This window comes from Pecten maximus, chromosome 2, assembly GCF_902652985.1.
Source record: "Pecten maximus chromosome 2, xPecMax1.1, whole genome shotgun sequence".
Lineage (NCBI taxonomy): Eukaryota > Metazoa > Mollusca > Bivalvia > Pectinida > Pectinidae > Pecten > Pecten maximus.
In genome coordinates, this window is record NC_047016.1 from 6,643,221 (window position 1) to 6,669,022 (window position 25,802).

At 40.9% G+C, this 25,802-nt stretch overlaps 1 protein-coding gene across 1 annotated transcript; it reads right to left on the reverse strand.

Annotated features, from left to right (window-relative positions):
* Positions 1 to 25,730, reverse strand: LOC117315306. The gene is made up of 10 exons (XM_033869457.1): positions 25,698 to 25,730; positions 24,400 to 24,518; positions 18,336 to 18,409; positions 16,010 to 16,076; positions 15,294 to 15,369; positions 13,192 to 13,260; positions 11,329 to 11,394; positions 10,628 to 10,769; positions 1,145 to 1,232; positions 1 to 583 (listed from the first exon to the last, which is right to left on the reverse strand). The coding sequence occupies exons 2-10, from the start codon at positions 24,494 to 24,496 to the stop codon at positions 504 to 506; spliced, it is 759 nt and encodes a 252-aa protein (XP_033725348.1). The 5' UTR covers positions 24,497 to 24,518; positions 25,698 to 25,730; the 3' UTR covers positions 1 to 503.
* Between the last annotated feature and the right edge of the window lie 72 nt (positions 25,731 to 25,802).

Consider the following 25,802-nt stretch of genomic DNA (forward strand, 5'->3'; position numbering starts at 1 on the left):
TCAAGCTGAAAAAAATAAAAAATAAAAATTTTAAAAATTATATTAAAAAAAAAAAAAAATTCTTTGCAACCCTCATAACAAATATCAGCATACCAGTACAAATACATTATAACATTTTGATCTCTGGTTGATTCCATAAGTTTCTCCCTATTCTTCAAATGAGCAATCTAAAATTATACAAGTTAAAGAGGTTAAGTGTAAAGTAGGATAAATTCAACTACCCCCGTAACTGTATTTTATAGTCTCATTATATAAAGAACAAATTCCAATTTCAAACAGTTACAGAAACTTCTCATAAATGTAATAGATTTATCATTACTGTCTTCTAGAGTGAACGGTCCTTCAGAGATAGACATATGAACCACATTCCTCTAGACTTTGTTGGTGTATATCACAACGGGTCTGGTAATTGTCTGTTCATACATTCTGTATAATCTGATCCAGAACTGAGTATGTTACCATCTCCATGATTATCTGTTGTTTATATAAGCCTCCCTGTTACTTCAGCTTGGAAAGGCGGCAATTCGTTCTATCAGTCTTCGTGGCGTGTCCACTGAGGCTGTTCCATGGAACACTTCCTTCTCTGTGGTAAAATGAATAATATACCAATAAGTTGTAAGTATGATCGTGACAATAATCAATATTGAATAAAGTAAAGTAAAGAATAAAGTCAATCACAACAGGCAAAGGGGACCTCCATGGTCCATCTATTTATTGTGTTTATTAATAATAACCATTGAGGTCCCCTGTTGTTTTGACCCCGCCTATTCTGCATTGTTTCCTTACTTCAATCACCCACCATACATTCGGGTATCCAGCCTAGGGACCCAGAACTCTACCAACACACACACGCACCAGTGTCTTTGTCTCAGGTGACCTAATATGACATATTCCACTCTAGGAAATAATAGTTGAAATAGTTAACTCCCACAGCAACCCTTAAACCAAATATTAGTACCCTAGTACAATTATAAAGGAGTTTACTGTTGCCTTTCAATATATGCACCAAAAACTTAATACAGGTGTATTTAGAAACCAACACCAACGCTGATGCAAATGTCAATACCGGGGCGATAACATGACCTCCCCTTCTCGTCGAGAGGCCAGTTTTTGACCTTCTTCAGCAGAAGATATCATTACTTACGTAGTTTGGGTATTTGTTTTTCGAGGATTTTGGTAGCAGTATGGCTTGTTCTTTGTAAAGTCTTACTGGCATTGCAGAACTTGTTTATCTGGGAATGAAATCAATTGAATACATTTTATTACACTGAACATGTAAACAATAGATATATCGCTATGAAAATGTCCACAATTTCAACATACTTTTTTATTCCACTACTCGTTCTAACAACAGCATTCTACAGAAGTGGATGTGTCATCTGAGAGACAAACTAAGTTGATGTCGATTGACCCAACAAGTTATACAGAAATCAATTTCCGTTTACACACTGAGTAACATTTTAAGCTCTCTTCAGATCTGAAAAAACAACTCCAAACATCTCCTTTTAATAAGAAAGCACAGAAGTTAGAATTTGATCACACCAAGGAGCTTAAGTTGTGTAGAAACCAACTTTTGATTAACAATAAATGACACTGATATTTGACCTTCAAACAAAAGCAACCTCATGTATGTAAGCTTTTTCGATAAGGAATCTCTATACTAAACAATTGTGGTTGATCAACGCATTGAAATAGAAGATATGGTACAAAAACTGATTTTTTTCATGAATGGCTACCGTGGCATTGAACTTAAAACTTCTGACTTGAAAAGTAATTCCAAGCAAGCACTAAGGAACAATGTATGAAGTTTGAGTTCTACCAACAGGCACTTAAGTTACCCAACTGATGACAAAACCTTAACCGACATTCACCATGCATCCCATGTATCCCATTTTCAGGTAACACAACATGACAACGCCTAATTAATTCTGTATCAGCCATAGAGACTTACATCTGCCTGAGAACCAGAAGTTGGAGAGAGGTGCAGGCTATTGTTCAAATTTATAACACTTTATACAAAACTTAATTCTTTTAATTTTTACAGGCTAAGTTACATCTATAGACTAAACTGTTTCAATTTAATACAAATTATCCTAATTTGGGGGCACAGTGGTCTAATGGTATGACGTAGGGCTATGTGACCAAAGGGGTCGTTAGATCAAGTCCCACACAGTGGTCTAGTGGTAGGACGTAGGGCTATGTGACCAAAGGGTCGTTAGATAAAGTCCCACACAGTGGTCTAGTGGTAGGACGTAGGGCTATGTGACCAAAGGGTCGTTAGATCAAGTCCCACACAGTGGTCTAGTGGTAGGACGTAGGGCTATGTGACCAAAGGGTCGTTAGATCTAGTCCCACACAGTGGTCTAGTGGTAGGATGTGGGGCTATGTGACCAAAGGGTCGTTAGATAAAGTCCCACACAGTGGTCTAGTGGTAGGACGTGGGGCTATGTGACCAAAGGGTCGTTAGATCTAGTCCCACACAGTGGTCTAGTGGTAGGACGTAGGGCTATGTGACCAAAGGGTCGTTAGATAAAGTCCCACACAGTGGTCTAGTGGTAGGATGTGGGGCTATGTGACCAAAGGGTCGTTAGATCTAGTCCCACACAGTGGTCTAATGGTATGACGTGGGGCTATGTGACCAAAGGGGCGTTAGATCTAGTCCCACACAGTGGTCTAGTGGTAGGACGTGGGGCTATGTGACCAAAGGGTCGTTAGATCTAGTCCCACACAGTGGTCTAGTGGTAGGACGTAGGGCTATGTGACCAAAGGGTCGTTAGATCAAGGCCCACACAGTGGTCTAGTGGTAGGACGTAGGGCTATGTGAGCAAAGGGTCGTTAGATAAAGTCCCATAAAGTGGTCTAGTGGTAGGACGTAGGGCTATGTGACCAAAGGGTCGTTAGATCTAGTCCCACACAGTGGTCTAGTGGTAGGACGTAGGGCTATGTGACCAAAGGGTCGTTAGATCTAGTCCCACACAGTGGTCTAATGGTAGGACGTAGGGCTATGTGACCAAAGGGGCGTTAGATCTAGTCCCACACAGTGGTCTAGTGGTAGGACGTGGGGCTATGTGACCAAAGGGTCGTTAGATAAAGTCCCACACAGTGGTCTAGTGATAGGACGTGGGGCTATGTGACCAAAGGGGCGTTAGATCTAGTCCCACACAGTGGTCTAGTGGTAGGACGTAGGGCTATGTGACCAAAGGGTCGTTAGATCTAGTCCCACACAGTGGTCTAGTGGTAGGACGTAGGGCTATGTGACCAAAGGGTCGTTAGATCTAGTCCAACACAGTGGTCTAGTGGTAGGACGTAGGGCTATGTGACCAAAGGGTCGTTAGATCTAGTCCCACACAGTGGTCTAGTGGTAGGACGTGGGGCTATGTGACCACAGGGGCGTTAGATAAAGTCCCACACAGTGGTCTAGTGGTAGGACGTAGGGCTATGTGACCAAAGGGTCGTTAGATAAAGTCCCACACAGTGGTCTAGTGGTAGGACGTAGGGCTATGTGACCAAAGGGTCGTTAGATCAAGTCCCACACAGTGGTCTAGTGGTAGGACGTGGGGCTATGTGACCAAAGGGTCGTTAGATCAAGTCCCACACAGTGGTCTAGTGGTAGGACGTGGGGCTATGTGACCAAAGGGTCGTTAGATCTAGTCCCACACAGTGGTCTAGTGGTAGGACGTAGGGCTATGTGACCAAAGGGGCGTTAGATCAAGTCCCACACAGTGGTCTAGTGGTAGGACGTAGGGCTATGTGACCAAAGGGTCGTTAGATCTAGTCCCACACAGTGGTCTAGTGGTAGGACGTAGGGCTATGTGACCAAAGGGGCGTTAGATAAAGTCCCACACAGTGGTCTAGTGGTAGGACGTGGGGCTATGTGACCAAAGGGGCGTTAGATAAAGTCCCACACAGTGGTCTAGTGGTAGGACGTAGAGCTATGTGACCAAAGGGTCGTTAGATAAAGTCCCACACAGTGGTCTAGTGGTAGGACGTAGAGCTATGTGACCAAAGGGGCGTTAGATAAAGTCCCACACAGTGGTCTAGTGGTAGGACGTCGGGCTATGTGACCAAAGGGTCGTTAGATCAAGTCCCACACAGTGGTCTAGTGGTAGGACGTAGAGCTATGTGACCAAAGGGTCGTTAGATAAAGTCCCACACAGTGGTCTAGTGGTAGGACGTGGGGCTATGTGACCAAAGGGTCGTTAGATCTAGTCCCACACAGTGGTCTAGTGGTAGGACGTAGGGCTATGTGACCAAAGGGTCGTTAGATAAAGTCCCACACAGTGGTCTAGTGGTAGGACGTGGGGCTATGTGACCAAAGGGGCGTTAGATCTAGTCCCACACAGTGGTCTAGTGGTAGGACGTAGGGCTATGTGACCAAAGGGTCGTTAGATAAAGTCCCACACAGTGGTCTAGTGGTAGGACGTAGGGCTATGTGACCAAAGGGTCGTTAGATCTAGTCCACAAAGTGGTCTAGTGGTAGGACGTGGGGCTATGTGACCAAAGGGTCGTTAGATAAAGTCCCACACAGTGGTCTAGTGGTAGGACGTAGGGCTATGTGACCAAAGGGTCGTTAGATAAAGTCCCACACAGTGGTCTAGTGGTAGGACGTGGGGCTATGTGACCAAAGGGGCGTTAGATAAAGTCCCACACAGTGGTCTAGTGGTAGGACGTGGGGCTATGTGACCAAAGGGGCGTTAGACCAAGTCCCACACAGTGGTCTAGTGGTAGGACGTAGGGCTATGTGACCAAAGGGTCGTTAGATCTAGTCCCACACAGTGGTCTAGTGGTAGGACGTAGGGCTATGTGACCAAAGGGTCGTTAGATAAAGTCCCACACAGTGGTCTAGTGGTAGGACGTAGGGCTATGTGACCAAAGGGTCGTTAGATCTAGTCCCACACAGTGGTCTAGTGGTAGGACGTAGGGCTATGTGACCAAAGGGTCGTTAGATCTAGTCCCACACAGTGGTCTAGTGGTAGGACGTGGGGCTATGTGACCAAAGGGTCGTTAGATCTAGTCCCACACAGTGGTCTAAGTGGTAGGACGTAGGGCTATGTGACCAAAGGGGCGTTAGATCTAGTCCCACACAGTGGTCTAGTGGTAGGACGTGGGGCTATGTGACCAAAGGGTCGTTAGATAAAGTCCCACACAGTGGTCTAGTGATAGGACGTGGGGCTATGTGACCAAAGGGGCGTTAGATCTAGTCCCACACAGTGGTCTAGTGGTAGGACGTAGGGCTATGTGACCAAAGGGTCGTTAGATCTAGTCCCACACAGTGGTCTAGTGGTAGGACGTGGGGCTATGTGACCACAGGGGCGTTAGATAAAGTCCCACACAGTGGTCTAGTGGTAGGACGTAGGGCTATGTGACCAAAGGGTCGTTAGATAAAGTCCCACACAGTGGTCTAGTGGTAGGACGTGGGGCTATGTGACCAAAGGGTCGTTAGATCTAGTCCCACACAGTGGTCGAGTGGTAGGACGTAGGGCTATGTGACCAAAGGGGCGTTAGATAAAGTCCCACACAGTGGTCTAGTGGTAGGACGTAGGGCTATGTGACCAAAGGGTCGTTAGATCAAGTCCCACACAGTGGTCTAGTGGTAGGACGTCGGGCTATGTGACCAAAGGGTCGTTAGATAAAGTCCCACACAGTGGTCTAGTGGTAGGACGTAGAGCTATGTGACCAAAGGGGCGTTAGATAAAGTCCCACACAGTGGTCTAGTGGTAGGACGTCGGGCTATGTGACCAAAGGGTCGTTAGATAAAGCCCCACACAGTGGTCTAGTGGTAGGACGTAGGGCTATGTGACCAAAGGGTCGTTAGATCTAGTCCACAAAGTGGTCTAGTGGTAGGATGTGGGGCTATGTGACCAAAGGGGCGTTAGATAAAGTCCCACACAGTGGTCTAGTGGTAGGACGTGGGGCTATGTGACCAAAGGGGCGTTAGACCAAGTCCCACACAGTGGTCTAGTGGTAGGATGTGGGGCTATGTGACCAAAGGGTCGTTAGATAAAGTCCCACACAGTGGTCTAGTGGTAGGATGTGGGGCAATGTGACCAAAGGGTCGTTAGATAAAGTCCCACACAGTGGTCTAGTGGTAGGACGTAGGGCTATGTGACCAAAGGGTCGTTAGATCTAGTCCCACACAGTGGTCTAGTGGTAGGACGTGGGGCTATGTGACCAAAGGGTCGTTAGATCTAGTCCCACACAGTGGTCTAATGGTAGGACGTAGGGCTATGTGACCAAAGGGGCGTTAGATCTAGTCCCACACAGTGGTCTAGTGGTAGGACGTGGGGCTATGTGACCAAAGGGTCGTTAGATAAAGTCCCACACAGTGGTCTAGTGATAGGACGTGGGGCTATGTGACCAAAGGGGCGTTAGATCTAGTCCCACACAGTGGTCTAGTGGTAGGACGTGGGGCTATGTGACCACAGGGGCGTTAGATAAAGTCCCACACAGTGGTCTAGTGGTAGGACGTAGGGCTATGTGACCAAAGGGTCGTTAGATAAAGTCCCACACAATGGTCTAGTGGTAGGACGTGGGGCTATGTGACCAAAGGGTGGTTAGATCTAGTCCCACACAGTGGTCGAGTGGTAGGACGTGGGGCTATGTGACCAAAGGGTCGTTAGATAAAGTCCCACACAGTGGTCTAGTGGTAGGACGTGGGGCTATGTGACCAAAGGGTCGTTAGATAAAGTCCCACACAGTGGTCTAGTGGTAGGACGTAGGGCTATGTGACCAAAGGGTCGTTAGATAAAGTCCCACACAATGGTCTAGTGGTAGGACGTGGGGCTATGTGACCAAAGGGTCGTTAGATCTAGTCCCACACAGTGGTCTAGTGGTAGGACGTGGGGCTATGTGACCAAAGGGTCGTTAGATAAAGTCCCACACAGTGGTCTAGTGGTAGGACGTAGGGCTATGTGACCAAAGGGTCGTTAGATCACGTCCCACACAGTGGTCTAGTGGTAGGACGTGGGGCTATGTGACCAAAGGGGCGTTAGACCAAGTCCCACACAGTGGTCTAGTGGTAGGATGTGGGGCTATGTGACCAAAGGGTCGTTAGATAAAGTCCCACACAGTGGTCTAGTGGTAGGACGTGGGGCCATGTGACCAAAGGGTCGTTAGATCTAGTCCACAAAGTGGTCTAGTGGTAGGACGTAGGGCTATGTGACCAAAGGGTCGTTAGATCTAGTCCCACACAGTGGTCTAGTGGTAGGACGTAGGGCTATGTGACCAAAGGGTCGTTAGATAAAGCCCCACACAGTGGTCTAGTGGTAGGACGTAGGGCTATGTGACCAAAGGGTCGTTAGATCTAGTCCACAAAGTGGTCTAGTGGTAGGATGTGGGGCTATGTGACCAAAGGGGCGTTAGATAAAGTCCCACACAGTGGTCTAGTGGTAGGACGTGGGGCTATGTGACCAAAGGGGCGTTAGACCAAGTCCCACACAGTGGTCTAGTGGTAGGATGTGGGGCTATGTGACCAAAGGGTCGTTAGATAAAGTCCCACACAGTGGTCTAGTGGTAGGATGTGGGGCTATGTGACCAAAGGGTCGTTAGATAAAGTCCCACACAGTGGTCTAGTGGTAGGACGTAGGGCTATGTGACCAAAGGGTCGTTAGATCTAGTCCCACACAGTGGTCTAGTGGTAGGACGTGGGGCTATGTGACCAAAGGGTCGTTAGATAAAGTCCCACACAGTGGTCTAGTGGTAGGACGTGGGGCTATGTGACCAAAGGGTCGTTAGATAAAGTCCCACACAGTGGTCTAGTGGTAGGACGTAGGGCTATGTGACCAAAGGGTCGTTAGATAAAGTCCCACACAATGGTCTAGTGGTAGGACGTGGGGCTATGTGACCAAAGGGTCGTTAGATCTAGTCCCACACAGTGGTCGAGTGGTAGGACGTGGGGCTATGTGACCAAAGGGTCGTTAGATAAAGTCCCACACAGTGGTCTAGTGGTAGGACGTAGGGCTATGTGACCAAAGGGTCGTTAGATAAAGTCCCACACAATGGTCTAGTGGTAGGACGTGGGGCTATGTGACCAAAGGGGCGTTAGATCAAGTCCCACACAGTGGTCTAGTGGTAGGACGTGGGGCTATGTGACCAAAGGGATCGTTAGATCAAGTCCCACACAATGGTCTAGTGGTAGGACGTAGGGCTATGTGACCAAAGGGTCGTTAGATCTAGTCCCACACAGTGGTCTAGTGGTAGGACGTGGGGCTATGTGACCAAAGGGTCGTTAGATAAAGTCCCACACAGTGGTCTAGTGGTAGGATGTGGGGCTATGTGACCAAAGGGTCGTTAGATCAAGTCCCACACAGTGGTCTAGTGGTAGGACGTGGGGCTATGTGACCAAAGGGTCGTTAGATAAAGTCCCACACAGTGGTCTAGTGGTAGGACGTGGGGCTATGTGACCAAAGGGGCGTTAGATCTAGTCCCACACAGTGGTCTAGTGGTAGGACGTGGGGCTATGTGACCAAAGGGTCGTTAGATAAAGTCCCACACAGTGGTCTAGTGGTAGGACGTAGGGCTATGTGACCAAAGGGTGGTTAGATAAAGTCCCACACAGTGGTCTAGTGGTAGGACGTAGGGCTATGTGACCAAAGGGTCGTTAGATCTAGTCCCACACAGTGGTCTAGTGGTAGGACGTCGGGCTATGTGACCAAAGGGTCGTTAGATAAAGTCCCACACAGTGGTCTAGTGGTAGGACGTAGGGCTATGTGACCAAAGGGGCGTTAGATAAAGTCCCACACAGTGGTCTAGTGGTAGGATGTGGGGCTATGTGACCAAAGGGTCGTTAGATAAAGTCCCACACAGTGGTCTAGTGGTAGGACGTAGAGCTATGTGACCAAAGGGTCGTTAGATCTAGTCCCACACAGTGGTCTAGTGGTAGGACGTGGGGCTATGTGACCACAGGGTCGTTAGATAAAGTCCCACACAGTGGTCTAGTGGTAGGACGTGGGGCTATGTGACCAAAGGGGCGTTAGATCTAGTCCCACACAGTGGTCTAGTGGTAGGATGTGGGGCTATGTGACCAAAGGGTCGTTAGATCTAGTCCCACACAGTGGTCTAGTGGTAGGACGTAGGGCTATGTGACCAAAGGGGCGTTAGATCAAGTCCCACACAATGGTCTAGTGGTAGGACGTGGGGCTATGTGACCAAAGGGTCGTTAGATAAAGTCCCACACAGGAGCGATGTTGTATCCTTGATTAAGATATCTTACTCCATTGTGTTCCACTCAACAAAGCAGTAAATGAGTATGTGGTAGGGCATTGCAAGAAATGTTGTGTGTGAGATGTTAGTGCCAGGTGTCACAATCCGACTTTGTTTCACCTTTATATGGAAGGTAAGTATATTAGCTGAGCACGTGAGGTATACACCACGTAAGATGTGCTATTGTACGACTGGGTGTTTTGGGCTGCGGTAGTCAGTAATCCACCCGGCTCGATAATGGAAACTTTGCAGTTGTAGGTATAGAGATACGTGTGCCTATATTCTGGGAAGAAGCGTGAAATTACAGTCACGGTAAGTTGATATCTATTATTATTCTCTTTCTGAATGTGTATGTAGTTCGTTGATATCAGTATGTTTGTCGAAAAGTGGTTTTAAGCGTGTTTAAATATAGTTGTTATTGTGTTTAGTGAGTACGCTAGTGCACGGGCGTGAGTACTGTTTATATTACTTGTATGGACGCACTAGGGTTATTGTATAATTATTTAGCACTTACAAACATGGTTATATATAATATTATTTACTGTAAATGTATGAATATCAAGTTTAGGGTTTAATTTGATATTTTGTAGCTTCACGCGAGTGGACACGCTGTCCAGCGGTGAAATGTATGGAAGCTGGGTGGCACCATTGTAATGGGATCCATAGACTGTACTGTTTGACAACCATGTTATGTACCACAATTAGTACGTGATTATTGTGGGAGGTAGAGAACACGAATCCAAGTGTACTCGAGGATAGCCAGAGTAGCGGCTGTATTTTGGTGTGGAAACATCAGATGGAGACCCGGATGGGTCGTATCAGGCCTTAGTAATACTGGACTGACGCCATCAGCGTGGGAAGTATCAGACCCAACGAGGCAACCGGCGGTTCAAATAGTGTAAATATTCCTCAAACCCGGAGACTTTTACCACATTGTATATGGACAAGGATATCTTCCACGTTGTGTTGCTATAAAGTCTTTAGGGTTTAGTTTATTTATATATTCATTTATAGATATATATATTAGTACCTGTGATTCTGTGTGTTAGTACTTGTTGAGTGTATCACGGAAGAAGATGATTGAGTGGGCGTAAGCGAGGTTTTGTAAAATAGATAAATAGTAAAAATAATGCTTGTATATTGATTGTATATTGCTTGTAATTATAGCGTATAATATAAATTGTAAATGTGTACTTCCTGATTTTGTTGTTATTTTAGATACCTGTGTGGCAAACACTCGGCTAGGTTACACCAGGGAGTCAAGATATTGGTTGGGTGCTAAAGGCCCAAAAACCATGGATAGTAACTTGTGAACCACATTGAGATGGCTATGTTGCTGTGGTATACAAAAATCTAAATCATTGTTGATAATTTTCATACAAGATTTGATTGTTCATTTTATGTATAAAGTAAATGTGGCGCTCACATAAAACTTTGTGACCTTCATATCTTTATGAAGATCTGATAACATGCTGGTGTAATCCATTTTGGGCACCATGTAGTCCTCCCCAAGCTTCTTTACATAAAATGGAACATCTGCTTCCACAACATCCCGTTCTTTATTTGAACTGGCAAAAGTAGAATGAAAAATAATTAAGCATTGCAAATGATACAAATAACTTCGCATGTCGGCTGGTTAGCTACCTTAATTTTTATACCAGCAAAGTTGTCCTTGCAATTCCCATCCTGTCTTTTGACAAAAAAAAATAAGAAATAAACAAATTAAATAAAGAAAGTATTTGTTATAATCAATGTTTTTTTAACTCAAACAATCACAATAGAAAATCTGTGAACATTTTAAGTCAATGACATTTCTGAAAATAGGGCATCATGCACCAATGAATGTAGATAAATATTATGTTTTTATAATATTGAACAGAGTTACTGGTAAAAGTAAAATAATATATATTTATAATATTGAACAGAGTTACTGGTAAAAGTAAAATAATATATATTTATAATATTGTACTGGACGTATAAATATATTCTAAAACATTGAATGTAGTTATACTTGTATAAATGTATGTTTCTATAAAAATTAATTTGAAAGACTTTTTATTAGAGGGAAAATGAACCAGTATCAGTTCTGAATCTGGGTTGATCTTCAGAAATCTCACAAATACTTACAAATCATCTGCTTCTCTATCTAATCTGTTAAAAAGTTCCTCCCATGCTACCACCTCATCTTGTAGTCTGAATAGCAGAGAAATGATGTGAGAATTCATAGAATTGTGAGAATCACACAGTCGATAATAATCCAACTGATAATATATCACAACAGCTAGAAAATAGTTCACAGTGATTCATTACACTGATGCCCACAACATACCGGTAAAGTGGTCCAAGTATATATATATAAAGTTGTTAAACCGAGTTCCAAATTCACTCATTAATTAAGCATTGATGTCATTTTTTTTTAGTTTCACCGGGGTATGAAACAAATTTTGTTTGCAAACTGTATGAATCCGCGTAGCGGATTCTTACAGAAGTTTGCAAACAAAATTTGTTTCATACCCCGATGAAACTAAAAAATAATTGACATCAATGCTTATAATTAATTTTTGAAAATGATTTTCTAATTTAAAACATGTTTTATGTACAATTTTACTGGTTTTAAATGGGATTCTTTTTCTCAAATCAATACGCAACTTCAATTGTCGTATTGTGACGTCACATTTTTCACGCCATTCTCGGAATTTCTTTGACCAATCACATTTGAGTATTTACCATGAAAACAAAGAAAAAATAATTATTAGTGATATGATGCTGATATTTTACAGTAATATTCTTTTGGGATCAGATAAATGAAGTTAATTTTTTGTCAGCCTCTGACATGTTATGAACTGTGGTCAAAATTTGGGCCTAAGTCCATTCCCGTCAAATGTGGGACAGGGACATACAAATGTACATGTTTTACAAACATTTTCTAGTTTTGATTTAAATACAGGGAAGTGGATGTATCGCCTGTGCAGAAAGTTTGTGTGATTACCAATTATAAGAGTTATTGCATAGAAACAGACTTTCTACTTATAGTAACAGTGACCATGACATGTGGACAAGTAAAAAACACTTGTGGTAAGGAAAACCTGCATGAGTTTGATGGGTCTAAACGAACATGTGTTATCATAAGGAAACCAATTCTCTATTTTTGATAACAGTAACCTAGACCTTTGGACCTGAAAAGCAAGTACTTGGGGTAAAAAAGACCTGAATGAAGATTGTGTTTGAGTAGCCATTTAAACTTAAGTTATTGCAAGGGAATGAATTTTCTTTTTTAGTAAAGGTGACCTTGACCTTTGACCTTCAGACATGAAAAGCAATCCCAAGCAAGCACTTTTGGTGAGGTAGATCTGCATGATGTTTGTAGTCTGTACGGATGTCACCGCTGTAGCCATCGACACTGATATAGTGATGACTATATGTCACCTGCTATTTGGAGACAACAAAATTTGTCTCAAAAAGCTACATTAGAGTTTCTTTTCAGGTCCTGGATATTAAAGTTTGATCACTGTAGTACCGCTGAATACATTAGTATCCCAGCCCTTCAGAAAATTACACACTTTAAACATATGTCCAGGTTCCAAGGAACAAGAATGCATTGGAGTAAATTTTATCAAGATCCATATTATATAATGTAATTAGTTCAACCATTACAACCCCAAGACCAAGTAATGACTCCACATGGGGACTAAATCTACAGGAGACAAAGTGATGACAGATCTTTTGGTTGATGATGGTAGCATAATCACACCAATCGCTATATGGTTAGAGGTTAATTTCCAAGGCAATAAATGTTTGTGATAAACTTGATACATATGATAAAGGTAACATTCCTGGGGATTCATTTTCATGAATGTCTTCACTTGTGAACATTGAGTAATTAATCCTTCCTATATTTCTTAATTACTATAGATTAATTATAATAATATTTCTTAATTCAATAATATCAATCAATTAGATCCATCATGTATGATAGAATGTACAATGTACCGTTTGATTCTGGCCTCCACTTCCACGATAGTCTGATCCATCTCCAGGTTGATGGGATTAGGAATACTTCTGTGAATGAAACAAAAGTATAATTGTTATTGGACATGTATAAACAAATCATTGACAGAAAAAGAAATACGAAGATGTAATGACAATTGATAACTGATTAATAATACATTGATTTAGTAAATAAGACATGAAATCAATATATCCGTGTTCCAAGGAACCAGTGTTTTCCTATGAGTTGGACAAATATATACACAGCTGTCAAACTATAGGATTATATATTCTGACTGGTACCTGTGTTTCCGGTTACAAATACTACCTAGGAATAAGGCAATCCAATTAAATATAGAGCAATGGTCCTAGCTCTCTAGTTTTAGGTTGGTCGTTTTAAACTAATATTATCAACATCAGTACTTTAGTTTCTAACAAGAGATCCCAGAGGGATCTTGGCGCCCACCATTGAATGATCTTCATAGGTTCCATGTCAGATTGATCTTTTCTCTACTTTTCCCTTCATTTTACTAATCTGTGCAAATTGAGACATCCCTCCAGTACTTTTCAAACAAGGGAATCCTAGCTATATAAGAAATTTGAGATTTAACGATAATGGCTGTTTGTTTGCCAGGTTGTTTTCAGGACAGACTGGTCCAAAAATGCAATACAAGGGACCAAGGGGAACCTACTTATGAAATTTGAGAAAGATCCATTCAGTACTTTGAGAAATAGAGATAACAAACTTCAATTGTCAAAATCCAAGATGGCTGCCTGTCAGCCATGTTGTTTTCTGATTGGTCTCAAAACACAATATGCATAACTAGGCACCAAGGGAAACTTACATATGAAATTTGAGAAAGATCCCTTAAATACTTTCTCAAAAATAGTGATAACAAACTTCAATTGTCAAAATCCAAGATGGCTGCCTGTCGGCCATGTTGTTTTCAGATTGGTCTCAAAACGCAATATGCATAACTAAGCACCAAGGGGAACCTACATATGAAATTTCAGAAAGATCCATTCAGTACATTCTCAGAAATAGCGATAACAAACTTCAATTGTCAAAATCCAAGATGGCTGCCTGTCGGCCATGTTGTTTTCGGATTGGTCTCAAAACGCAATATGCATAACTAGGCACCAAGGGAAACCTACATATGAAATTTCAGAAAGATCCCTTCAGTACTTTCTCAGAAATAGTGATAACAAACTTCAATGTCAAAATCCAAGATGGCTGCCTGTCGGCCATGTTGTTTTCCGATTGGTCTCAAATCGCAATATGCATAACTAGGCACCAAGGGGAACCTACATATGAAATTTGAGAAAGATCCCTTCAGTACTTTCTCAGAAATAGCGATAACAAACTTCAATTGTCAAAATCCAAGATGGCTGCCTGTCGGCCATGTTGTTTTCCGATTGGTCTCAAATCGCAATATGCATAACTAGGCACCAAGGGGAACCTACATATGAAATTTGAGAAAGATCCCTTCAGTACTTTCTCAGAAATACCGATAACAAACTTCAATTGTCAAAATACAAGATGGCTGCCTGTCGGCCATGTTGTTTTCCGATTGGTCTCAAAACGCAATATGCATAACTAGGCACCAAGGAGAACCTACATATGAAATTTGAGAAAGATCCCTTCAGTACTTTCTGAGAAATAGCGATAACAAGAATTGTTTACGGACGGAGGGACGGAGGGACGGAGGGACGGAGGGACGGACGGAAGACGGACCACGGACACAGGGCGATTTGAATAGCCCACCATCTGATGATGGTGGGCTAAAAAAATAAAAACAACAATAAACTACTAGTATAATATACATGTACTAATATTTTAAAAACAAAGGCGTTAAAATGTCACCACGCTAAATCTCCCACCTTGAACAATCCCTTGATGGGAGATCTCCCACTTTGGTATCTCAAGAGGGTGGCAATCCTACTACTATAGTGTTATGCATACACAATATTTTGTAGAACAGTAATTTTAATTTCTACCAACTTTATACTTCAATGTTTTGCTAAGTATTTTTAACTGGCCATACTTTTGATTACATATTTCATCAATTTTCCAGTTTGAATCTATACATCAATGAAATACATACTTCTTATTTTGAGAAGCTCTTTTGAAAATGCCTGTCTCCTCCATCTCTGCCACTTGATGTAGCACTGCCTCTTCCACTGTAGGGAAAACAGACATGTAATATCAAAATTGTCAGGAGACCACTACTAAAAGAAGCATCAGTTCAGTATTTTCAGCAAAAATGTAACTACCCTGCGAAGCATTATTGATCTATCAAAATGTAGAAAACAATGATATTCACAGAGTCACAGTAAAGGTGCCCAATCTCAGTGATATATCCCTGTATAGTTAATAGAACTTGTGACAACATACTTTTATTAGAATACTAGTCAAGGTCATTTCTTTTTGCAAACACTGTACATGTCTCGCATTATCCCTGGAACCTAATATAATCTGCACCAGCCAAATGTCTTGATTATTTGTGTTTTAGTCAATCAGAACAAGTTGGTTGAATATTTTACCAAATTTGGCCCTGCGACCTTGAATATGGGACAAAGTCATTTCTTTTCGCAAACTTTGTAAGGCTCCATTCCAGGTACCAACCAGAAAAATATCATGATTTCAGGACGTTTATTTTTTGAGAAGAAGTTTTATTAAAGGAAATTTTTTAAGCCAGATAGATGATGAACTCACTACGGCAGTTGAGCAAGGTGCAGTTAAAAGCAGTTATATGTGACCTGTACATAATTTTTCAGTTACAATGTGATAATTTCTGTTTTATGATATAAAATAACTTACATTCTTTTTTCAAAGATTGAAAATCGTCAATATCGGTCATTTCTTCTTCCATTTTCTGTAAAGTGTACTACAAAACAATTTGTTATAACAGTTAAACATTACTTCTCATGAAATAACAGGTAGACATAACTCCTCATGAAATAGCAGGTAAATGACATTACTTTACACATGACATTATATATCACATTACATAACATTACACACGACATTACATTACACATGGCATGACATTACATGACATTACACATGACATGACATTACACGTCATGACATGACATTACACATGACACGACATTACACATGACATTATATTACACATTACATTACACATGACATTACACATGACATTACACACGACATTACACATGACATTACATTACACATTACATTACACATGACATGACATTACACACGACATTACACATGACATGACATTACACATGACATTACATTACACATGACATTACATTGCACACAACATTACATTACACATGCCATTACACATGCCATTACACATGACGTTACATTACACATGACATTACATTACACACAACATAACATTATACACAACATTGCATTATACATTACATTACACATGACATTACATAACACACAACATTACATTACACATGACATTACACATGACATTGCATTACACATGACATTACATTGCACACGACATTACATTACACACAACATTACATTACACACAATATTACATTACACATGACATTACACATGACATTGATTACATTTTAAATTACACATGACATAACATTAAATTACACATGACATTACATTACACACGACAGTACATTACACACGACATTACAAACAACATAACATTACACATGACATGACATTACAAACGACATTACATTACACATGACATTACATTACACACATTACATTACAAATGACATTAAATTACACATGACATTACATTACACACGAAATTACATTACAAACGACATTACATTACACACGACATTACACATGACATTACAGTACACACGACATTACATTACACATGACATAACATTTCACATGACATTACACACGACATAACATTACACATGACATTACATACGACATTACATATGACATTACATTACACACGACATTACATTACAGACAACATGACATTACACACAACATTACATTACACATGACATTACACATGACATTGCATTACACATGACATTACATTACACACGACATTACATTACACACAACATTACATTACACATGACATTACATTACACACATTACATTACACACGGCATTACATTACACACGACATTACATTACACACAACATTACATTACACATGACATTACATGACATTACACATGACATTGATTACATTTTAAATTACACATGACATAACATTAAATTACACGACATTACATTACACACGACATTACATTACACATGACATTACATTACACACAGTACATTACACATGCCATTACACATGACATTACATTACACACGACATTACATTACACATGACATTACATTACACACGACATTACATTACACATGACATAACATTTCACATGACATTACACACGACATAACATTACACATGACATTACACACGACATAACATTACACATGACATTACATTACACACGACATTACATTACACATGACATTGCATTACACATGACATTAAATTACACACAACATTACATTACACATGACATTACATATCACATTATATATGACATTATACACAACATGACATTACACATGACATTACATTATACATGAAATTACATTACACATGACATTGCAGATGTCTCATGTCATTCATCATATGGAATTTTGTATATAATATATATTGGTAGGTTTTAAGAGATTTCATTTTAGACAATTTTTCAAGGTCCGTTAATATGTTTCAACATTTACTTTTATCATATATATTTTGTAACATAGATTTATATGTTAAAAGGACCCATTCCCCTAAAAAAAAATCTTGTGAAAATTCATTATTTGCCACAAAAAATTGCCAATTTTGAAGACACTTTGGAATGATTAAGTAAGTTTTATCTACAAAGACCTATACTAAGGTTCTTTTAAAAAATTAAAAAACAGCTATAGAGATAACAAATGAAATCAAAAATAATATAAAGGCAATAATCATCAAAGAAAAACTGAAATTGGTATGAATTTCACTATTTTTCGTTTTTCCCACTGTCACATTTTGGTCGCGTAGAAATTCCCAATTCAATGGACCCTGGTCCCAGATGAAAAATTGTAGGAAAAGCCCTGGTAATGGTTACATACATTAATTGTAATATAATTTGAGTACTTATACCTGCAGGCATGCCTTGGTTAATAATGCTAGTCTCTCATCCACAGGCTTGTCGATGTCTATTGATTTATATAAATCTGAAAGAGGGAAAAAACAATAAAATATTCAGAATTACAACGGGGAGCAGAAAACATTGTAGCTCTTATATATTCACAACCTGTGATAAATACAATTATATCTTAAAACACCAAAAAAAAGAGTTGTTAGAAGACAACATAACTTGCTGATCATGAGTGCATGGGTTGAAATTCAGAATTAGGTTTTTTGAAAGTAGGTAAAAAAAGACAACATATATAGCTTGCTGTGTACGTTGAAAATCAGACTAAGGTTTTCCAAAGTTGGTCAAAGGTCACAGTCAAGGTAAGTATATCTGCAAAAGTAGTACTAAAGGAAAGGCCTTTTCACAAGGAACACACATGTCAAGTATGAAAGCCATATCTTGTACGGTTAACACACAGTGGCCAAGGTTAATGTTTTTAAAACTGGATATCAAATATACTACTAATGGAAAGGTTTTGTAACAAGGAACACTTCTGTCAAATATCTAATGAATAAACTGTTTCCTCATTAGTATTGACACAACACTATTTTGACTGATAGCTAATGATATCCCAGAATTCAAAGACTATGTACAACCTGTAATTCACTTGATGATGAATTGCATCTCTTTCTCCATTGCCACATTAAACAATCAGTGAGATCCAAGTTCTATCTTGCAAATATCTAACCCTAAGTGATTCCACAAATTTAACAAGTACTATGTCATCATCAAATATAAAGATTATTCTTCAGACCTGTTTGTCTATGAAACAGTCATTAGAACTGAAGAAGACAGGCCTGCATCCAATTTGATTTAGTAATTTCTTATGCATGTTATTGTTATTTCAATTTTGTTAATCTATAGCCCTCTAATTACATTTTGTACATCTGTATTTACAAAAGTGCTATTAAAAGTTGAATTGAATATAAAAACTTTAAAATGTCTACAGAAGTCGCTGACATCAGGCACATGGGGATATTGCAATAGTTTTTTCCTGGAGAGCTAAAAATCTGGGAAATAGAATTTTTTATGTTGTTGAAATTCTGAACAAGACAATTCGGTAAATTACAGTGCCCCACCAGATATGACATTTTATAGCAAGAATGCACTGATGATGAATTGATGTAGTAAAACTAATTGTAAACACAGAATATTTGACAGACCCAATGTAACACAATAATTGCATTTGGTCATACAGGTTATAAATGTGAATGAATTCTGTATTATCATTAATTTTACTTTTTAGGAGGCAATATTGTAACTTAATGCAAGTAAACCCATGCCCCACGTTATATGAACCCATGCCTCAAGTAAGATGAACCCATACCCCAAGTAAGATGAACCCATACCCCAAGTAAGGTGAACCCATGCCTCAAGTAAGATGAACCCATGACCAAAGTAAAGATGAGCCCATACCCCAAGTAAGATGAACCCATACCCCAAGTAAGATGAACCCATGCCCCAAGTAAGGTGAACCCATACCCCAAGTAAGATGAACCCATACCCCAAGTAAGATTAACCCATACCCCAAGTAAGATGAACCCATGCCCCAAGTAAGATGAACCCATGCCTCAAGTAAGGTGAACCCATGCCCCAAGTAAGGTGAACCCATACCACAAGTAAGATGAACCCATGCCCCAAGTAAGATGAACCCATGCCTCAAGTAAGGTGAACCCATGCCCAAGTAAGGTGAACCCATGCCCAAGTAAGATGAACCCATACCCCAAATAAGATGAACCCATGCCCAAAGTAAGATGAACCCATGCCCTAAGTAAGATGAGCCCATGCCTCAAGTAAGATGAGCCCATGCCCCAAGTAAGATGAACCCATGCCCCAAGTAAGATGAACCCATACCCCAAGTAAGATGAACCCATACCCCAAGTAAGATGAACCCATGCCTCAAGTAAGATGAACCCATACCCCAAGTAAGGTGAACCCATGCCCCAAGTAAGATGAACCCATACCCCAAGTAAGATGAACCCATGACCCCAAGTAAGGTGAACCCATGCCCCAAGTAAGATGAACCCATACCCCAAGTAAGATGAACCCATACCCCAAGTAAGATGAACCCATGCCTCAAGTAAGATGAACCCATGCCCCAAGTAAGGTGAACCCATGCCCTAAGTAAGATGAACCCATGCCTCAAGTAAGATGAACCCATACCTCAAGTAAGGTGAACCCATACCCCAAGTAAGATAAACCCATGCCCCAAGTAAGATAAACCCATGCCCCAAGTAAGGTGAACCCATGCCCTAAGTAAGATGAACCCATGCCTCAAGTAAGATGAACCCATACCTCAAGTAAGGTGAACCCATACCCCAAGTAAGATAAACCCATGCCCCAAGTAAGATAAACCCATGCCTCAAGTAAGATTAGCCCATGCCTCAAGTAAGATGAACCCATGCCTCAAGTAAGATGAACCCATGCCCCAAGTAAGATGAACCCATACCTCAAGTAAGGTGAACCCATACCCCAAGTAAGATAAACCCATGCCCCAAGTAAGATAAACCCATGCCTCAAGTAAGATTAGCCCATGCCTCAAATAAGATGAACCCATGCCTCAAGTAAGATGAACCCATGCCCCAAGTAAGATGAACCCATACCCCAAGTAAGGTGAACCCATACCCCAAGTAAGATGAACCCATACCCCAAGTAAGATGAACCCATACCCCAAGTAAGATGAGTCTATGTCCCAAGTAAGATGAACCCATACCCCAAGTAAGGTGAACCCATGCCCCAAGTAAGATGAACCCATGCCCCAAGTAAGGTGAACCCATGCCCCAAGTAAGGTGAACCCATACCTCAAGTAAGATGAACCCATGCCCCAAGTAAGGTGAACCCATGCCCTAAGTAAGATGAACCCATGCCTCAAGTAAGATGAACCCATACCTCAAGTAAGGTGAACCCATACCCAAAGTAAGATGAACCCATACCCCAAGTAAGGTGAACCCATGCCCCAAGTAAGATGAACCCATGCCTCAAGTAAGATGAACCCATGCCCCAAGTAAGGTGAACCCATGCCCTAAGTAAGATGAACCCATGCCTCAAGTAAGATGAACCCATACCTCAAGTAAGGTGAACCCATACCCCAAGTAAGATAAACCCATGCCCCCAGTAAGATAAACCCATGCCCCAAGTAAGGTGAACCCATGCCCTAAGTAAGATGAACCCATGCCTCAAGTAAGATGAACCCATACCTCAAGTAAGGTGAACCCATACCCCAAGTAAGATAAACCCATGCCCCAAGTAAGATAAACCCATGCCTCAAGTAAGATTAGCCCATGCCTCAAGTAAGATGAACCCATGCCTCAAGTAAGATGAACCCATGCCCCAAGTAAGATGAACCCATACCTCAAGTAAGGTGAACCCATACCCCAAGTAAGATAAACCCATGCCCCAAGTAAGATAAACCCATGCCTCAAGTAAGATTAGCCCATGCCTCAAGTAAGATGAACCCATGCCTCAAGTAAGATTAACCCATGCCCCAAGTAAGATGAACCCATACCCCAAGTAAGGTGAACCCATACCCCAAGTAAGATGAGTCTATGTCCCAAGTAAGATGAACCTATACCCCAAGTAAGATGAACCCATATCCCAAGTAAGATGAACCCATACCCCAAGTAAGATGAACCCATACCCCAAGTAAGGTGAACCCATACCCCAAGTAAGGTGAACCCATACCCCAAGTAAGATGAACCCATACCCCAAGTAAGATGAACCCATACCCCAAGTAAGATTAACCCATACCCCAAGTAAGATGAACACATGCCCCAAGTAAGATGAACCCATGCCTCAAGTAAGGTGAACCCATGCCCCAAGTAAGGTGAACCCATACCCCAAGTAAGATGAACCCATGCCCCAAGTAAGATGAACCCATGCCTCAAGTAACGTGAACCCATGCCCAAGTAAGGTGAACCCATGCCTAAGTAAGATGAACCCATACCCCAAATAAGATGAACCCATGCCCAAAGTAAGATGAACCCATGCCCTAAGTAAGATGAGCCCATGCCTCAAGTAAGATGAGCCCATGCCCCAAGTAGGATGAACCCATGCCCCAAGTAAGATGAACCCATACCCCAAGTAAGATGAACCCATACCCCAAGTAAGATGAACCCATGCCTCAAGTAAGATGAACCCATACCCCAAGTAAGATGAACCCATACCCCAAGTAAGATGAACCCATGCATCAAGTAAGATGAACCCATACCCCAAGTAAGATGAACCCATACCTCAAGTAAGATGAACCCATACCCCAAGTAAGATGAACCCATGCCTCAAGTAAGATGAGCCCATGCCCCAAGTAAGATGAACCCATGCCTCAAGTAAGATGAACCCATGCATCAAGTAAGATGAACCCATGCCTCAAGTAAGATGAACCCATGCCCTAAGTAAGATGAACCCATGCCTTAAGTAAGATGAACCCATACCTCAAGTAAGGTGAACCCATACCCCAAGTAAGATAAACCCATGCCCCAAGTAAGATAAACCCATGCCTCAAGTAAGATTAGCCCATGCCTCAAGTAAGATGAACCCATGCCTCAAGTAAGATGAACCCATGCCCCAAGTAAGATGAACCCATACCCCAAGTAAGGTGAACCCATACCCCAAGTAAGATGAGTCTATGTCCCAAGTAAGATGAACCCATACCCCAAGTAAGATGAACCCATGCATCAAGTAAGATGAACCCATGCCCCAAGTAAGGTGAACCCATGCCCCAAGTAAGGTGAACCCATACCCCAAGTAAGATGAGCCCATACCCCAAGTAAGATGAACCCATACCCCAAGTAAGATGAACCCATATCCCAAGTAAGATGAACCCATACCCCAAGTAAGATGAACCCATACCCCAAGTAAGGTGAACCCATACCCCAAGTAAGATGAACCCATACCCCAAGTAAGATGAACCCATACCCCAAGTAAGATGAACCCATACCCCAAGTAAGGTGAACCCATGCCCCAAGTAAGATGAACCCATGCCCCAAGTAAGATGAACCCATACCCCAAGTAAGATGAACCCATGCCTCAAGTAAGATGAACCCATGCCCCAAGTAAGGTGAACCCATGCCCCAAGTAAGATGAACCCATACCTCAAGTAAGATGAACCCATGCCCCAAGTAAGGTGAACCCATGCCCCAAGTAAGGTGAACCCATGACCAAAGTAAAGATGAGCCCATACCCCAAGTAAGGTGAACCCATGCCTCAAGTAAGATATGCCCATAAACCCAAGTAAGATGAACCCATCCCCAAGTAAGATGAGTCTATGTCCCAAGTAAGATGAGCCCATGCCCCAAGTAACATGAACCCATGCCACAAGTAACATGAACATATGCCACAAGTAACATGAACCCATGCCACAAGTAACATGAACCCATGCCACAAGTAACATGAACCCATGCCACAAGTAACATGAACATATGCCACAAGTAACATGAACATATGCCACAAGTAACATGAACATATGCCACAAGTAACATGAACCCATGCCACAAGTAACATGAACATATGCCACAAGTAACATGAACCCATGCCACAAGTAACATGAACCCATGCCACAAGTAACATGAACCCATGCCACAAGTAACATGAACATATGCCACAAGTAACATGAACCCATGCCACAAGTAACATGAACCCATGCCACAAGTAACATGAACATATGCCACAAGTAACATGAACATATGCCACAAGTAACATGAACCCATGCCCCAAGTAACATGAACCCATACCCAAAGTAAGGTGAACCCATGCCCCAAGTAAGATGAACCCATGCCTCAAGTAAGATATGCCCATAAACCAAAGTAAGATTAATCCATATAATATATGCATGCCCAAAGTGAAGTTCCAGTAACAAATAGGGTATGCTATGGAGACTGGGCAAATTAAAACTGGCTGGCCATGGTGATGCAACATTTTTCTATGCACTAATTAATAATGTGGGAGAAATTGTATTACTTTTTATAGATTTAATTAAAATGACATTAGAAATATCAAGAAAAATGTTAATTTCCTAATATGTTCTATAGTTACCTCCTCCAAAGGCTCCAGACTGCTGAAGCTTGGCACGACCAGCAGCAAAGCTGGACCTCCTCCTACTGGTACGTCGCTTCTTAGCACTATCACTCATTATTCCTGTTGCCAACTAGATCCTGAAAGATCCATGGGTCATATACATATCCTATTACATTTGTACTTATAATGCAGAAAAAAATCAAGTACATTGGATATTAAGTTCATGATCTCTAACCACCATAAATTTTGCCGACATTGATTTAACAAACATATATATATTCATTATAGTATTGTATAGTATAGTTTGATTCCAAGCATACTTCTTACATTCACCCTCTCTTGTTGATGTTAAAGGGATATTCTGCACAAATTAGGATTTCTTAGATGATTTTGATGGAAATTAACAAAAATATCTACTTTATCATAAGCCAATGGAAAGAGTACACCTTAATTTACCATGTAAACAAACATCAAATATCTAATTAGTTGAAAACCTTTATAAATCTAGATAGATCAAGTTACAAATGTTCAGGAGTGCCTGATATCATCATGATCACACATTATGTGTATGTATTGCAGGTAGCAGTCATCCTTTCTGCCTGCTGATCATGAGATTCATATTTGGCAGTACATGTATACGTACTTATACAGTGAGTATATTTTTTCTGTCACGTTTTTTTCATTTTCCTCTTTAAAGCTTTACGGGCACTGTCATTAATCCATGGTGTTGTAATGTTTTTGTTGGAAACTTTACATACTGGTATGTTTTCTTTGATTTCTTGATTGAGTATAGCTATATGTTGGTAAAGCGATTCCGAACTTCGTCCAATTATGTTTATTTGAATTTGTTGCCCGCGTTTCTAGATGTTGTCATAGTTGCCTTTATTAAAGTTTAGTTTCGGGCTGTCTTAGTTTGTTCACAGTACAGTTATAATCGTATGCACTATTTTATTCTAATTTCAAATCTTTAAAGATTAGAATGGAATATTCGACGTGATAATTGGACTATTGCATAGTAACAGGCAGCTGTATATTTACACTGTCTGAAAATGATAAATTCTTTATTGTTTTAACATGTGTACTGTACTGTACATGTACCAATATAATGTTTTCCCTAAACTGACAGTGACATATATGTTTTACAGTATTCGAATTTCCCGCTAACTATGTAACGGAAAGGAAATTCGCACAAACATAATTTTATGTGCATTTACATCACTGAAATGATTAAATATGATATGAAAAGTAATAAAGATAATGTGTAAAGATATATATATCCTGTAGTATTATTGCATTGATGATCAAGAGTTACTTACTTTACACTCACTGCAGATTGAAAACAACAGAACTCTTTTCTCTTAGAGGTAAAAATGATTTTCATAATCAGCGTCTGGATAATGCTTAAGTGCAAATGTTACGTT